A 17164-nucleotide genomic window follows, 5' to 3' on the forward strand; every position below is an offset into this window, starting at 1 on the left:
TAAGTGTTACGATCTGTACTACAAATCACATACAGTATAATATGTGTTAATATGTATAATGCCTTCACATTATAACACAATGAATTTATTAAAGTAATTAATTAATTTCATCTTAATTCTCAATCTTAAAACTCATTTACCGCCAAAATCGTCATCTTGTGCCTGAAAAGGAACTCGCGGATCGTCACCCGTTCACTTCAACGTTAGACGTCTTAGTTTGAAAGCCGTTTTACCTGGACACTGCAAGTCAAGAAGTGAAAAACCGCTATGTAGGTGGCCCGTTTTGAACAAAAAGCCATGAACGGAGCGTGCAATTTACTTGAAAATTTCGCAGACTTTCCTACTAGGCTGAGGAATGTATCCCACCCTTTTCACATTGACCTGTTATAGCGCCACCAACAGGTGGATTTTAGCAAAACACATTTTTGGAACAAAATGCCTCAAATTATCCAATTGTCATCCAAGGCGTAAGAAGAAATGTCACCCTTTTCACATTGGCCTATTATAGTGCCACCAGGAGGCCACAACCTGACCTGCCCTGGTGGAGACCTTTTTCTAGTTTGTTTTTGTTTTGTTTGTTTTTTTCATCGCACCTCAACCGGAGTGTTACGAGTGCGTACAGAACTTCTGAAACAGCATAAAAATACTTACTGTAACTACAGCCCCATCTGTAATTGATCTATACTTAGGTAACAAACACATTTTCCCGTTTCAGTACCAGTGTTGCCTCAGACTGGATTACCTGGAGGAAAGACTGCTGGAAAAGCTGGAAAAGCATCAAAACAAGTACCAGGTAAAATCACCTTTCATTCATCAATCTATCATAAATCACCTACACCCCAACCAATGAACTGGCTAAAGCTTACAGCTGGTTCAGTTTATATATGACATTATTAGGATGCCAAACATTCATTGCGCTGCATGGTGTAGTGGTGGTATTTTTTTTAGGTTTTTGTTGCTGTTTTTTATTTATTTATTAAGATTGATTGATTGTGCCATGTGCCGTGTGTGTGTGTGTGTGTGTGTGTGTGTGTGTGTGTGTGTGTGTGTGTGTGTGTGTGTGTTCGCTCATAGGCATTGGGCTGCCTGGACTGTATCAAGGAGGAATTGTGCCAGGCCAAGGTAATTGGCCTTTTAATTTGAATTTATAGTGTGCTATCATGCTTTATGTAGTATTTCATTTTATGTATTGTCCATATAATTATGTGGGAAACAAAATAAACTGATTATGTTGTTTAGATATGGACTAGTATGTATAAAAGTTGTCTACTACTTTTTGTTTTTTATTTTTTTACCCTTTTCCTTTCATCCCATCTCCATGCTATGCGCTGTAGGTTTTGGAGGTCGTGGTGTTCTCCCTGGTGTTGCCACTGGCTCTCAAACTGGTGAGTAAATCATTTAAACTCTACACAACTTCAATTCCATATGACATTACTTCACGAATATCAAACTATTTCCACCCCTTCACAGGAAGTGGAGTGCTGGGCCAGGGTCAGGGAGGAGCTGGAGATGGAGCTGGTGGTGGTGAGTGTTCACCTCTGCTACAACATTAGATAACCGTTTAATGTCGCTGAAGTACACTTAACAATTACAACAATAAAAGCATTAAGACAACTCTCTTTTTCAAAGTGACTTGAATGCCTGATTTATACTTTGTTTTACAACAGCGTTATGCGCTGAAAATAATAAAACAATCAAGTGCCTCAAAGTAGCAAGGTACTGTAACTGGGACAATAGTTAAACATCACACCTTTCTGTCTAAATAACATACAGTATTATGTAGCATAGGTGAACAGAACATGTATTCAACATACCGGTATCTGGATGTCATATGTCAAATCTAAATAGCCAACAAGTTATCCAAAGGAAATACAGCGGTGAGGTGGTGTCAATTACAAGCAGCAAACATTTAGCAGCATGGGATTTTTTGATGTTGAGCCTCTGATTTTTGCCCGCTTCCCTCAGCTGGTCGAGGTGGTTTTGGTAGTCAGCCGTTGCCTGGAGTATTCCGTGGTTACCCTCTCATCTCCCCCAAATCAGGTACAGCAAACGGCAACACAGAAACCTTTGCAATCACATGACATGTAGAATCGTATGGAGTCCATGTAGTGGTCAGTACAGAATGTCATGTAAATTATGTGTTCTTTGTCTTTTTCTACTGTAGGAGCGGGCAAGTCAAAGAAGAACCCAGCCAAAGCTGCTGCTAAATATGGTAAGGAGACATTTATCAGGGTGTGAGCCTAGAACTGGGACAATGTGACACACGCTGTATTGATTCTAGAGTTCCTAATAGATTAAATCAGAAGTGATCTAGTTTTTGTTTCTTTTTTTTACCAGGTGGAGCTGGAACCGGAGGAGGTGTACTTGGTCAAGGAGGCGTGGCTGGGACAGGAGGCGGGCCTGGATTTGGAGGTGGAGTAGGAACAGGAGGCGGGCCCGGATTTGGAGGTGGAGTAGGAACAGGAGGCGGGCCCGGATTTGGAGGTGGAGTCGGGACAGGAGGCGGGCCTGGAGGTGTACCTGGAGGAGGTGCAGGTGGGAGTTAAATCATTGTAAGAATATAAATAATGAAATAAATAGTACAATGTACTACTACTATTACTATTACTAGTACTATTATGTTTAATTATTCCACTATGGAAATAGTTCAGTAGAGCACAGACAGCTCCTATACCAAGGTAACAGTTGTCTATGAGGTGCTGCAGTGCTTCTTTTGGCCAATATATCGATAATGATGCATTGGCCTACATAGAGTGTAGGCCAGTGTTGCAAAAATTATGTTTATGTCATACTAGGGTGATACCCGTTTTCAGAGTGCTAAGTGCACCTCCTCTGTGATAAACACATCTAACATCACATCACTTAATCACAATAAATATGTATATATATGTATATGGAGCAGGCACTGGACCAGGTGGATACGGGCCAGGCGGTGCTGGGACTGGACCAGGTGGATACGGGCCAGGCGGTGCTGGGACTGGACCAGGTGGATACGGGCCAGGCGGTGCTGGGACTGGACCAGGTGGATACGGGCCAGGCGGTGCTGGGACTGGACCAGGTGGATACGGGCCAGGCGGTGCTGGGACTGGACCAGGTGGATACGGGCCAGGCGGTGCTGGGACTGGACCAGGTGGATACGGACCAGGTGGAGCAGGCACTGGGCCAGGTGGATACGGACCAGGTGGAGCTGGCACTGGACCAGGTGGAGCAGGCACTGGGCCAGGTGGATACGGGCCAGGTGGTGCTGGGACTGGACCAGGTGGAGCAGGCACTGGGCCTGGTGGATATGGGCCTGGAGGTGTAGGAACAGGACCAGGTGGCTTTGGACCGGGGGGTGCTGGGACTGGACCGGGTGGTGCTGGTTACAGACCAGGTGGAGCTGGAACTGGACCAGGAGGGGCTGGAACTGGAACTGGAGGTAATATACAAAGAATAAATCTACTTCTAAAGACTAATATATGCTTCAGTTTTTTTTATGTATGATCAATGATCATACATGTGATTTGTGTTTCAGGATATGATGCCAGTGCCAAAGCCCGAAAATATGGTATGATAATTTTATCACAAAAGCAATATTATAGTACAGATTGCATTGTATATGTCTACTGTTACTGTTAACTACATATTTGTATTTCAATATTCATAGGTATGCTAAGTGGAGCGCTTGGAGTTCCAGGTGCAGGCAGTGGTGGAGTTGGGCCTGGTGGTGCTGGTACTGGATTTGGGCCTGGTGGTGGAGTTAGGCCTGGTGGTGCTGGTACTGGATTTGGGCCTGGTGGTGGAGTTAGGCCTGGCGGTGCTGGTACTGGATTTGGGCCTGGTGGTGGAGTTGGCCCTGGCGGTGCTGGTACTGGATTTGGGCCTGGTGGCGGAATTGGGCCTGGTGGTGCTGGTACTGGATTTGGGCCTGGTGGCGGAGTTGGGCCTGGTGGCGCTGGTACTGGATTTGGGCCTGGTGGTGCTGGTACTGGATTTGGGCCTGGTGGCGGAATTGGGCCTGGTGGTGCTGGTACCGGATTTGGGCCTGGTGGCGGAGTTGGGCCTGGTGGTGCTGGTACTGGGTACGGGCCTGGTGGCGGAGTTGGGCCTGGTGGTGCTGGTACTGGGTACGGGCCTGGTGGTGGAGTTGGACCTGGCAGTACTGGAACTGGTCTGGGTGGTGCTGGTTACAGACCAGGTGGAGCTGGAACTGGTCCAGGGGGAGCAGGAACTGGACCTGGTGGTAATATACAAACAATAAATCTACTTCTAAAGACTTCATTGTTTCAGTCTTGCACAATGATCGATGTTTATATTAAAATGGTAAATCATGATAAATATGCATTATGTTTTAACATACACATTGCGGTTGTAACTAGGTTAAAAAATCATCAGCATACCCAGTAGATTTGCGGGAACGCCATACATCCAAACAGAAAAGTCCTATCTGATTGCATTAAATGACGTTAAACTCACTTTTCCACTCACTTTGCCACTCGATTTGCCACTCGATTTTCACTTTATGCATGCGCATACCCTCTATTCCTACACTTTCTGTGAATAGGTGAATTCCATGACTAATTATTAGCGTGGCAGCGCCCAGCTCTGGTGATCATGCCCACCACCTAATGCACCAGTGCAGTGCCCAATCTGTCAATCATTGTGCACTGTGCAGGTGTTCATGTCAATAATAAAAATACGAGACTTTGCATTTGAGTCACATATGGCTCCTACAAACCATGTGATTTGTATTTCAGGATATGATGCCAGTGCCAAAGCCCGAAAATATGGTATGATTATTTTACCACACTAGCAATATTGCAGTACAGATTGCATTGTATGCCTACTGTGATACGGTAAATACATATTTGTATTTTAATATTCATAGGTATGCTAAGTGGAGCGCTTGGAGGTACAGGTGCAGGACCGGGGGGTGCTGGGACTGGACTGGGTGGTGCTGGTTACAGACCAAATGGAGCTGGAACTGGACCAGGAGGGGCTGGAACTGGTGGAGTTGGGCCTGGTGGTGCTGGTACTGGATTTGGGCCTGGTGGTGCTGGAACTGGATTTAGACCAGGTGGCGGAGTTGGGCCTGGCGGTGCTGGTACTGGATTTGGGCCTGGTGGTGCTGGTACTGGATTTGGGCCTGGTGGCGGAGTTGGACCTGGCGGTGCTGGTACTGGATTTGGGCCTGGTGGTGCTGGTACTGGATTTGGGCCTGGTGGCGGAGTTGGGCCTGGCGGTGCTGTTACTAGATTTGGGCCTGGTGGCGGAGTTGGGCCTGGCGGTGCTGGTACTGGATTTGGGCCTGGTGGTGGAGTTGGGCCTGGTGGAATCGGTTATGGCCCTGGAGGTAATTATAAATACAGATTCTAACTACATTTAGATTGTATAATAGACCCATATTGCACCAAATATTAATATTCTCTCTCTGCAACTTTCAGGTTACGCCGGTGCCAAAGCACGCAAATATGGTAAGAAGATAATTGCGTTTGTTAGATATTTCTTTTGCTTTGACACAAAATTAAACAAATGCAAAATACAAAAAGAGGAATCTTTTATGTAATTTTTGGAATGTACAGTATAATGTACAAAATCCATTTGTTTTTGTTGAAATTACTTTTGTTGTAAACAAAGTTGATTCTTTTGTATTGCTTCATTTTGTAGGTCAGCCTGGTGGAGGTGCCTTTGGTGCTGGAGGCGCAGGTGCTGGCCCTGGCCAGGGCACAGGGCCAGGTTCTGGGCTTGGAGGAGGAGGAGGAGGAATCCCAGGACGGGGTGTTGGACTAGGAACCGGAGGTGGGCCTGGATCAGGTCTTGGAACCGCTGGAATACCAGGTTCTGGAGTTGTGGCTGGAGTTGGACCCGGTGGTTTTGGACCCGGCAGCGCGGGAGGTACACTATGGATGCACTGGAACTTCATAATCAATAATTAAATATCAAACCCAATACAGTATGAGTTTCTTAAAAACAAATCACACCAGCGTGTGAACTGAGCGGTGTTCTCTCTCTCTGTGTGTGTGTGTGTGTGTGTGTGTGTGTGTGTGTGTGTGTGTGTGTGTGTGTTTAGCTGACTGCTCAGTGTTAATGAGCCAGCAGCGACAATTGGAATGCAACCCCACTTAGCTGACTGCTCAAAACAGCTGCAGGGGTCAATAGGTCATACTCGGACATAGGGACAGATAGACATACATACCTACCTACACACACACACACACACACACACACACACACACACACACACACACACACACACAGTCACTTTTAGGAGCGCTTGGCACCGCTCAAAAATGTCTTTGTCTTTGTCTTTTTGTTTCATATAGGATATCCTGGTGGGGCCAAGTCTCAATATGGTACATAATTGCATGACATTATGCTTCAAAAGTTCTTGTACAATCCACAATCACTTTATAAAAGTGTTCTTTTAAAATACATAGGAGGTGTAGTATGCTCCTTGCTTGCTCCAAAATCTGTATTCATTTTAAACTTATCAGGCATCTGATATAACAAGTACGGTAATATATAACAATATCAAGTATACACCTCAAATTGAATTGGCACGTTGGACATTTTTTCTCCCGGTCCAGGTAATGCTGGAGGCGGAGGAGCACCTGGATCAGGTCTTGGTGGCCCAGCAGGGACAGGAGGCGCTTTGGGGGCTGGAGGAACAGGATCTGGCTACCGACCTGGGGCTGGCTACGGGCCTGGAGCAGGAGTTGGACCAGGGGCCGGGACAGGCTATGGTCCAGGGGGAGGCAACTGGCCTGGAGCAGGAGGTGGACCAGGGGCCGGGACAGGCTATGGTCCAGGGGGAGGCTACGGGCCTGGAGCAGGAGGTGGACCAGGGGCCGGGACAGGCTATGGTCCAGGGGGAGGCTACGGGCCTGGAGCAGGAGTTGGACCAGGGGCCGGGACAGGCTATGGTCCAGGGACAGGCTACGGGCCTGGAGCTGGAGGTGGGGCAGGACCAGGGACTGGATATGGACCTGGTAATTTATCTGAATCAAGGTTATGTTTTTTTTAGATCAGTCAAACGGAATCTTTATAGATGAACTAAATCATTATCATCTTTCATTCTCCCTGACAGGTTATGGACCTGGATCAAAAGCTGCTAAATACGGTATGAACAGAAGATGCACGTTTTTCTCACAACATCATGATCGTGACATTAAATCCTCGATTGGACCAAATTATTATCAGGACCTAATGGTTGTGGTCTGATCCTGATGCAGGCCTTGGTGGAGCGGGTGGTGGTGGAGTGCTTGGAGGCGGAGTAGGGCGAGGTGGTGGTGAGTTTGAAACATGAGGAATACTTATGCAAAAGTCAAGCAACGCTCCATGACTGAACAAAGTCCCGGTTTTGCCTATAACCTGGCCAATCTGGTGTCCCAAAATAGGAACGTCCAATTGAAAGTTGTTAAATGGGTATAAATTAACCTTTAGACTAATACATTGGTTGTTTTCTCAATACTTTTGCTTTTTTCCCATGTCAGTTGGAACAGGACCAGGTGGTTATGGCACAGGACCAGGTGAGATACTAAGATTCAACAACACAACACACACAACATTAAATGCTTTTGTTTTCACAAGCAGTAAGATTTCAGAATGTTCACAATTGTTTACATTACTCCATAGGTGGCTATAGGCCAGGTGGCTTTGGGCCAGGTGGATATGGACCTGGTGGTTTCGGACCAGGTGCAGGAACAGGAGGTCCAGGTGAGAGTTGAATCAGGCGCTGGGTTTGACTGAAGGTGGTTTGCATACAGGTGCCGATGAGAATGTGATGAGTCATTGTGTCTGTGTAGTCACTGTTTGCCTTTCTTCTAGGCTATGGTACTGGAGCTGGCTCTAAAGCTGCTAAATATGGTAAGAAGCACCATAAGATTTGACATGACTGCTTGAGCTATACCTTCCTTTATGCCGCCTACTCTTATTGTCCTGTTACCTCTGACTGTAGGACTGCCAGGTGGTGGAACTGGAACTGTTGCAGGAACAGGCACTACAGGAACTGGCACTGGAACTGGACCTGGTACTGGACCTGGAACTGGCACTGGAACTGGACCTGGTACTGGACCTGGCACTGGCACTGGAACTGGACCTGGCACTGGACCTGGCACTGGAACTGGACCGGGTACTGGACCTGGAACTGGCACTGGCACTGGAACTGGACCTGGCACTGGCACTGGAACTGGACCTGGTACTGGACCTGGCACTGGCACTGGAACTGGAACTGGACCTGGCACTGGACCTGGCACTGGCACTGGAACTGGACCTGGTACTGGACCTGGAACTGGCACTGGAACTGGACCTGGTACTGGTACTGGACCTGGAACTGGCACAGGAACTGGCACTGGCACTGGAGGTAAGACAACCTTTTTTAGTTCTTTTTTTTTTACCATTGGTAATTGTTTGTAACGTAAACTAAAGTGTGAAAAATCTGTGATGTCCGGCTCATAACTCCTCTGCTGCTGTGCGTTGGGAGTCACATGACGAGTTCAGAGCATATTTGTGTTTGTACCTGATGTTTAAATGGAACCGCTGAACTTGAAACAATGAGAAGGATCTGCACTGAAAATGAAATGGTGACAGAGGTCTTGGATAGTAATTTTCCTTCCTAAATTGTACTTAATTGAATCTAATTGTTGATGCAACAGGTGCAGATGGAGAAACAGCAGGAGCCACATCGGCCCCAAGAACCCCAGACAGCACTGAGACAGGTTACATGCCTTGAAATGCTTTTAATGATTTCACTGTTCACATGATGTAGTACTAGTTTTACAAACACAGGATATGATGTTCTTATCCAAAGTACATCATATTACATTGTAATGATTGTATTACATTTTTACATATCTAAAACTAGGTTTGGATTTGCTGGAGGATAGGGGAAATACTTGCATCTGCTTTTGACATTCCCCCTCTGGTTTCCTTTTGGGAAATGTAGATTTCTCGTTTGATATTTAATAATATTCCAATTTGAAAATTGAATAATATAAAAATAAAAAAGTGTTAACCATAGCCTGTCAGTTTTGGGACATTTTTGAGTGGTGCAGCCACTCCAAGGAACAGCAATGTCCGTCCCTGGCTATATCCATGTGTGTCAGCATTATTGTGTCAGCATTATTTTTCCAAAGATTTTAACTACGGTATTTTAAATCCAAAAATAGCAGATCTTGTCACAGAACAAAGCAAGGCGGCTCAACTGCTTATGAAAGTGTCCCCCCGTCTTTTACAAATTGAAGCATGTTTAATTATTACGACAACACAATTCTCCCCCTGCTCTCCAGGTTATCCATTCTCCATTTTATTTGTTATATTTAACTTTACATTTATATTGGAACTTAAGACAGTAGCTGTCGGATAGGGCTGAAAACCTTGCCCAAATACTTACTTATACGTAATGGATACATCAGATGACCTACATCATAGGCTCGACACACTTCCTGGCGGAGATATGCACTCCACTGAGCACATGAACCTCTCTAGTGTATTTCTTTCTTTAGTTACAGTTCCACATCATGGTATTCACATAGTTTCCCCACTTCACCATGTCACTGTTGATAGTTTACGGTTGCTGTTTACAGGTGAGGGGGTTGGTGGTGGTGTTTTAGAAGGGTCTGGAAGCTCTGGAGGTGAAGGTGTGTGCAAAACCAGCAAATGACCTTGGATGAAAATTAAAAGCTTTCATTTTGTAACTTGAGCCAATGAGCATGAACAATATAACCTACTTTCCATTGTGGTGCAATGGCAACATGGCTGGCTCCGGGTCGAAAATTTGATGTTAACAAATAATGTCACAGCCATGTTTTCAAATGATTCCCAAAGATGGCGATTCCCAACATAGATTGGCGAGCACAGTCTGCAAACTTAAACTACGATGTAAGCTAAGGTCTAAGCTGTATGGAACGTGTCAACACATGCTGACACAGTCATAGTAGAGAAAACAAATCACCACTCCACGGAACGAGTTACAGAACAGTCCAGTCAAATACTGTAATATTTATTGAGATGGGCAACATGATGGCATTAGTGACATCCTTGTGTCCTGCTCAACGGCTCTTGAGTGATACATATTAAACCCTTCAAATTATGTACTGGTGAAATGTCAAAAATGTACAACCAAAATAATGATTATAACATTTTTCTAGATTACTTAATTTTGTCCCATCTGGAAAATGGGTAGACATCATCACTGTCAAATGTTCCATAACATGCTAGTGATTGATTGCTGACAACTGTAACTTCAACAGGTACTGGCATCACTGGAGGACCAATCGGAACAGGTGTGGATGGAGATGGCCTAACTGGGACGGGAATCCCCATTATTGGTGCAAGACCAGGTACTCCTCATTAGATTAGATGATTACGGTCGTTCTACAAATTCTAGTATACTACAACTAAAATTATGAAAAATCCTAATCCTTTTCAATTAGTTGATTAATAATCAATGATATGATTATTTGTTCACCCCTACTAAATTCATGTTTTTCCCCATGCTTCTACAACAGGACTGGGCGGGACACTACTGCCACCAGGTGTGGAGTCATTTAAAAGCTTTTACTTTCTTTTTTGGTGTGTGTGTGTGTGTGTGTGTGTGTGTGTGTGTGTGTGTGCATGTGCATGTTTTAACAATCAATCAATTAATCAGTAAGCCACACCTTTCTCAATATAATCACATTTTCTCCACACCTCTTACTGTACCTCACCTGTCCTCTCCTCTCTCATTCTCTCCTCATGCACACAAGCAGCTCTTTTAATCACATCTTTTTTGAGTGGTGCAACCACTCCAAGGAACAGCAATGTCCGTGTTTGTTCACCTACCTATGTGTTCACCTATGTGACGTTATTACGTTAACCTACCTATGTGACTATGAGTACCAGTAGGGGCGCTGTTGTTCCAGAAACAGAGAGAGAGAGATAGTGCTGCACTGTTGCCTGCTAATGAGAGAGAGAGAGAGAGAGAGAGAGAGAGAGAGAGACAGAGAGAGAGAGGAGGAGGGTGATTTTTTGTACTTGTCTCATTTGTAAACCTCTGTATGTAGTATAATTGATGTCATATGATTTCTTTGTTTACATGTATAAGACTGTGGTGTTGTGGCATAACTGGCCTAATGTAATTTCATGAATGCTTCCCACAGGTTCTACAGGAGCATCACCTGGCATCCCTTTACAGACAAATTCCAAATCATGTATTAGTGACTGACTTATTGTTTGTTGTGAATATATGTGTGAGGAGAACTCTCAACTGCGGCTATAACATTCCTTGCTGGGCGACAGGCCTGTCTGTGTCGTAAAATGGCAACATTGATAGAAAAATATATCCACGATGACAGGACATAATGGCTTATAGCAGTATCACAAAGGCTTTGAATGATCATTTTGTTTCCACTGAAATGCTTTCAGTTATCACTGGTTTGTCTGTACCACAGAGTGAATGTTTTCTTTTTTTGACACTTAAAAAAAAAAATCACTGTCACTGCGGCATACTGCCCTGCATGTTTTTTTTTTTTTTAACAGATTACATCATTCGCTGATGTCGTCAAATTTAGGACATTATGTTATATTCTTTGTGTTTCTGTCCTTACAGCTGGTGGTGGACTTGTTCAGCCCAGTGGTAAGTAAACCCAGATATTCACATGTTTATTGGTATCTACTTATCTACCTCATATCACACTGCCAATTATTTCCCTAATAAAATCTTGTTTTTCTTTTTTCAGCTGGGACGGGTGTTGGTGAGTATTTGCTTAATGTGTGCTGTTGGTAGACAAAACATGGTTAGCACTATGTATGTATAGAAACTAAGCTATTCCTGTCTAGTGTCTACCTTATGCACTCTCTCTCTCTCTCTCTCTCTCTCTCTCTCTCTCTCTCTCTCTCTCTGGATCTGTTCTGCAGGTGGTGCAGGACTGCCCACTGGAGGTGAGATTCATCACTACTGCAACTCTTTGACTCTCACCCACCCTTATCCTTTGTTTCCTAGTTTGCGTATCTTATCTCCTATTTTAATTCATGTGTCTCTCAGTGGACATAAATAGCATCACATTATATCTTTTCTATGATACCAAAGGTAATGGTTCAGTTTTAGATATTGATATATCACAATGCTTATAAGGACTGAGAGAGGGAGAGCAAGGCAAAGAAAAACTGAAAAGAAACATGTCAAAGATAAATCAAATATATCAAATACATAGCAGCAGTTATGTACATGAGGTTCCTGTAAGGTGCAACATGTAGCAGTGCATCGGCAGGTTCACTTAAGAAGGTAGCCCCTACAAGGCAAAACAAAATCCATATGGTAGATCCACAACGAAAAGTAGTCTAATCTACATACACAAAAAACAGTTAGACAGTTTAGGAACTTACCTTTTTTAATCTAATTGGTTTAGCAGGTGCTGATGGTGACACAAGTGGGACACTACCTGGAGCCAAACCTATCAAACCCCCAGGTAACAAAAATAAATGACACTCAGGATTTTACTTGACTTTATCTCTTTGATTTTGGACTTACTTGAGATGTACTACTACTGTACTTGTGACTTGAGTAAACTAGAGGGCAGGGACGTCGCTGATTTGGTTGCCCTACTCGGCGTGTTGCCCTACTCACAGTGCGTATTGCACGTATACGTAGCGATGGCACTGCTAGAGGCCATGGCTGCTGTACCATTGGCTCCATAGGAATTAACGGACAACATCTTCTATAGTGACTATAGCAACATTAATATACGTAATTGGTTTGTTCTCAGGCGTCCCCAGAGGAGATACCCCAGGAGAAGGAGATGGAGAAGGGGGCCCTGATGGAGAAAGAGACACCGTGACAGGGGGCCCCAGTGTTGTTGGAGGAGGGGACGGAGTTGGGGTGGGAGGTGTAGGCGGGGGCCCTGGTGGAGTAGGCGGGGGCCCTGGAGGTGTAGGTGGGGGCCCTGGAGGTGTAGGCGGGGGCCCTGGAGGTGTGGGTGGAGGCCCTGGAGGTGTGGGTGGGGGCCCTGGTGGAGTAGGTGGAGGCCCTGGAGGTGTGGGTGGAGGCCCTGGAGGTGTGGGTGGAGGCCCTGGAGGTGTGGGTGGGGGCCCTGGTGGAGTAGGTGGAGGCCCTGGAGGTGTGGGTGGGGGCCCTGGTGGAGTAGGTGGAGGCCCTGGAGGTGTAGGCGGGGGCCCTGGAGGTGTGGGTGGGGGCCCTGGAGGTGTAGGCGGGGGCCCTGGAGGTGTGGGTGGGGGCCCTGGAGGTGTAGGCGGGGGCCCTGGAGGTGTGGGTGGGGGCCCTGGAGGTGTAGGCGGGGGCCCTGGAGGTGTGGGCGGAGGCCCTGGAGGTGTAGGCACTGGCCCTGGAGGTGCTGGAACAGGAACCACTAAACCAGGCAAAAGTAAGTTGCTCTACTCTCTGGTCTAATTCATACATTCTCTATATATTATGTATTGTCAAGCTTGTCACTTGTCATGTAGCTTTGTTAACATATTGTATGTCACTTCACTTATGATATTTAACAGGCTATGGTGCTGGTGGAGTTTTACCAGGTGGAGGTAGGTTAATTTGCCTTTCTACCACTTTAAAGCCTGATTTATTCTTAGTTGGTTGCTAGTGTCTGTGCGAAAATAGCTGAAACTCACAATGTAAGGTGTTCTACAGTTTTTGTGTGTTACTGGTGTACAACAAATGTAAATCGGGTAACCATAATAACATACACATACATACAGTACATCCCTGAAGTACATCCCTGAATTAACTGTTTTCCTGATCAGGTCTACGTTACCCGACCGGGGCTGGATTTGGGCAAGGAGCAGGAGGAAAGCCAGGCAAAGGTACCTTAAACTCTATGAAACTCGATTAAAGAATTGTTTTACCTTTGGCTCTTCTATACGTTCAGTTAATTGCTTATCTGTCCTTCAGCCTATGGGGGTCTCGGAGCAGGAGTCCGGAACGGAGCTGGGCCTGGGGGCTACGGTACTGGGCCTGGGGGCTACGGCACTGGGCCTGGGGGCTACGGCACTGGGCCTGGGGGCTACGGTACTGGGCCTGGGGGCTACGGCACTGGGCCTGGGGGCTACGGCACTGGGCCTGGGGGCTATGGCACTGGGCCTGGGGGCTACGGAGGCAGAGGAGGTGGCGTGGGTCCTGGTGGAGCTGGTAGCCTGGGGGTTGGAACCGGTCCTGGAGGAGTGGGTGTCGGTCCAGGAGGATATGGTGCTGGAGTAGGGCCAGGCGGTGGGTTGACAGTTGACACTCTTTCATAGTTGTTTTACTCTGTGGCTCCTAATACGGAAATATTTGAACACAACTATGGTTGTTCCCCAGGTGGTGCAGGGACGGGTCCTGGTGGAGCTGGACGGGGAGGGTATGGACCAGGTGGAGCAGGCACTGGGCCTGGTGGATATGGGCCTGGAGGTGTAGGAACAGGACCAGGTGGCTTTGGACCGGGGGGTGCTGGGACTGGACCAGGTGGATATGGACCAGGCGGTGCTGGGACTGGACCAGGTGGATACGGGCCAGGTGGTGCTGGGACTGGACCAGGTGGATATGGGCCAGGTGGTGCTGGGACTGGACCAGGTGGAGCAGGCACTGGGCCTGGTGGATATGGGCCTGGTGGTGTAGGAACAGGACCAGGTGGCTTTGGACCGGGGGGTGCTGGGACTGGACCGGGTGGGGCTGGTTACAGACCAGGTGGAGCTGGAACTGGACCAGGAGGTAATATACAAACAATAAATCTACTTCTAAAGACTATTAAATTGCTTAAATTTTGCAAAATGATGTTTATATTAAATTGGTAAATCATGATAAATATGATAATCATACATGTGATTTGTATTTCAGGATATGATGCCAGTGCCAAAGCCCGAAAATATGGTATGATGATTTTATCACAAAAGCAATATTATAGTACAGATTGCATTGTATATGTCTACTGTTAAGTTATAACTACATATTTGTATTTCAATATTAATAGGTATGCTAAGTGGAGCTCTTGGAGGCCTAGGTGCAGGCAGTGGTGGAGTTGGGCCTGGTGGTGCTGGTACTGGACGAGGTGGATACGGGCCTGGAGGTGCTGGTGCTGGTCAAGGAGGGGCCGGAGCCGTCCCTGGTGGTTATGGCCCTGGAGCCACTGGAACCGGCCCACGTGGATACGGACCAGGCGGTGCTGGGACTGGACCAGGTGGATACGGGCCAGGCGGTGCTGGGACTGGACCAGGTGGATACGGGCCAGGCGGTGCTGGGACTGGACCAGGTGGAGCAGGCACTGGGCCTGGTGGATACGGGCCAGGTGGTGCTGGGACTGGACCAGGTGGATACGGGCCAGGTGGTGCTGGGACTGGACCAGGTGGATACGGGCCAGGTGGTGCTGGGACTGGACCAGGTGGATACGGGCCAGGTGGTGCTGGGACTGGACCAGGTGGAGCAGGCACTGGGCCTGGTGGATACGGGCCAGGTGGTGCTGGGACTGGACCAGGTGGAGTAGGCACTGGGCCTGGTGGATATGGGCCTGGAGGTGTAGGAACAGGACCAGGTGGCTTTGGACCGGGGGGTGCTGGGACTGGACCGGGTGGTGCTGGTTACAGACCAGGTGGAGCTGGAACTGGACCAGGAGGGGCTGGAACTGGAACTGGAGGTAATATACAAAGAATAAATCTACTTCTAAAGACTAATATGCTTCCGTTTTTGAGTGGCGCAACCACTCCTACAACCAGCAATGTCCATGTACCTGTTTGTGTACCTGTTTGTGTGTTTGTGTACGTCAATGAGCACGAGTATGTTACTTATTTATACCAGTAGGGGGCACCAGAAACAGAGAGAGGGGTAGTGCTGTGTCTCTAATGAGAGAGAGAGAGAGAGGGGGGGGGAATTGCACCACTCGGTTCACACAGGTGTGATTTTTGAGTGGTGCAACCACTCCTACAACCACAAATGTCCGTGTACCTGTGTCTATGAGCACCAGTGGTGTGCGCGTGCACTGGTGCACGCGCACCCGCACCAGTGTAACTTCTGACTGCCACGGTCTGTGGGGGTCTTGTGCTAAATAAATAGCGTCAATGCTAGCGAGCTAAAATATAGCCATCCTTGCTCTAGAAAGCACCAATGTTTCCATCTAGACCACCGGATAATCAGCAATGACCTCCGAACATTGCGCTAATTGACCAAACCATGGAGATCTCCGTAGATTAGGAGTTGTTCAGCTTTTAGTCTGCCTGTATAATGGTAGGTGGACGGCAGCGCGCATGCGCGATCCGGTCTAAGATCGCTAAAGAAGGAAAGGCCGAGCCAAAATCCACTGTTGCGCAACCCAGTCTAGGATCGCTAAAGAAGGAAAGGCCGAGCCAAAATAATAATGAAAACATAGTTCTCATTTCTCAGCGACGCGGATTGATATCCATAATAAAGCTAATCTGACCGAGCAAAGAGAGAGAGAGAGAGAGAGAGAGGGAGAGAGGAGGGGGGGAGAGAGGGGAGTTGCACCACTCGGTTCACACAGGTGTGATTTTTTTATGTACGATCAATGATCATACATGTGATTTGTGTTTCAGGATATGACGCCAGTGCCAAAGCCCGAAAATATGGTATGATAATTTTCACAAAAGCAATATTTATAGTACAGATTGCATTGTATATGTCTACTGTTACTGTTAACTACATATTTGTATTTCAATATTCATAGGTATGCTAAGTGGAGCGCTTGGAGTTCCAGGTGCAGGCAGTGGTGGAGTTGGGCCTGGTGGTGCTGGTACTGGATTTGGGCCTGGTGGTGCTGGTACTGGATTTGGGCCTGGTGGTGGAGTTAGGCCTGGCGGTGCTGGTACTGGATTTGGGCCTGGTGGTGGAGTTAGGCCTGGCGGTGCTGGTACTGGATTTGGGCCTGGTGGTGGAGTTGGCCCTGGCGGTGCTGGTACTGGATTTGGGCCTGGTGGTGGAGTTGGCCCTGGCGGTGCTGGTACTGGATTTGGGCCCGGTGGTGGAGTTGGCCCTGGCGGTGCTGGTACTGGATTTGGGCCTGGTGGTGGAGTAGGCCCTGGCGGTGCTGGTACTGGATTTGGGCCTGGTGGTGGAGTTGGCCCTGGCGGTGCTGGTACTGGATTTAGGCCAGGTGGCGGAGTTGGACCAGGTGGTGCTGGGACTGGACCAGGTGGTGCTGGGACTGGACCAGGTGGCCAAAGATTTGGAAAAAGAAAGCCCCCTAAATCAGGTGAAGTTCTCAATTCTGGC

General features: G+C 47.3%; 1 protein-coding gene across 21 annotated transcripts in view; it reads left to right on the forward strand.

Annotated features, from left to right (window-relative positions):
• Positions 1 to 17164, forward strand: part of elnb (elastin b) — a 33356-nt gene that overhangs the window by 8945 nt on the left and 7247 nt on the right. For 7 of the 21 annotated variants that reach the window (XM_080780925.1, XM_080780936.1, XM_080780943.1 and 4 more), the window contains 40 exons: positions 716 to 793; positions 1075 to 1122; positions 1335 to 1385; positions 1471 to 1524; positions 1966 to 2040; positions 2165 to 2212; positions 2338 to 2535; positions 2903 to 3418; positions 3515 to 3547; positions 3647 to 4222; positions 4737 to 4769; positions 4868 to 5332; positions 5424 to 5453; positions 5647 to 5874; positions 6303 to 6332; positions 6567 to 6968; positions 7067 to 7099; positions 7212 to 7268; positions 7473 to 7508; positions 7615 to 7695; positions 7807 to 7845; positions 7937 to 8341; positions 8634 to 8696; positions 9564 to 9617; positions 10230 to 10319; positions 10488 to 10514; positions 11118 to 11168; positions 11567 to 11593; positions 11697 to 11711; positions 11875 to 11898; positions 12366 to 12425; positions 12723 to 13337; positions 13462 to 13494; positions 13714 to 13773; positions 13862 to 14176; positions 14267 to 14656; positions 14783 to 14815; positions 14916 to 15575; positions 16489 to 16521; positions 16620 to 17144. In XM_080780925.1, the coding sequence (XP_080637051.1) occupies positions 716 to 793; positions 1075 to 1122; positions 1335 to 1385; positions 1471 to 1524; positions 1966 to 2040; positions 2165 to 2212; positions 2338 to 2535; positions 2903 to 3418; positions 3515 to 3547; positions 3647 to 4222; positions 4737 to 4769; positions 4868 to 5332; positions 5424 to 5453; positions 5647 to 5874; positions 6303 to 6332; positions 6567 to 6968; positions 7067 to 7099; positions 7212 to 7268; positions 7473 to 7508; positions 7615 to 7695; positions 7807 to 7845; positions 7937 to 8341; positions 8634 to 8696; positions 9564 to 9617; positions 10230 to 10319; positions 10488 to 10514; positions 11118 to 11168; positions 11567 to 11593; positions 11697 to 11711; positions 11875 to 11898; positions 12366 to 12425; positions 12723 to 13337; positions 13462 to 13494; positions 13714 to 13773; positions 13862 to 14176; positions 14267 to 14656; positions 14783 to 14815; positions 14916 to 15575; positions 16489 to 16521; positions 16620 to 17144 (6591 nt within the window). Of the gene's footprint in view, positions 1 to 715; positions 794 to 1074; positions 1123 to 1334; positions 1386 to 1470; positions 1525 to 1965; positions 2041 to 2164; positions 2213 to 2337; positions 2536 to 2902; positions 3419 to 3514; positions 3548 to 3646; positions 4223 to 4736; positions 4770 to 4867; positions 5333 to 5423; positions 5454 to 5646; positions 5875 to 6302; positions 6333 to 6566; positions 6969 to 7066; positions 7100 to 7211; positions 7269 to 7472; positions 7509 to 7614; positions 7696 to 7806; positions 7846 to 7936; positions 8342 to 8633; positions 8699 to 9563; positions 9618 to 10229; positions 10320 to 10487; positions 10515 to 11117; positions 11169 to 11566; positions 11594 to 11696; positions 11712 to 11874; positions 11899 to 12365; positions 12426 to 12722; positions 13338 to 13461; positions 13495 to 13713; positions 13774 to 13861; positions 14177 to 14266; positions 14657 to 14782; positions 14816 to 14915; positions 15576 to 16488; positions 16522 to 16619; positions 17145 to 17164 lie in introns of all 21 variants that reach the window. The other 14 variants (XM_080780944.1, XM_080780931.1, XM_080780928.1 and 11 more) reach the window with 14 other exon arrangements.

The sequence above is a fragment of the Protomyctophum bolini genome (assembly GCF_963924005.1).
Source record: "Protomyctophum bolini genome assembly, chromosome: 13".
Lineage (NCBI taxonomy): Eukaryota > Metazoa > Chordata > Actinopteri > Myctophiformes > Myctophidae > Protomyctophum > Protomyctophum bolini.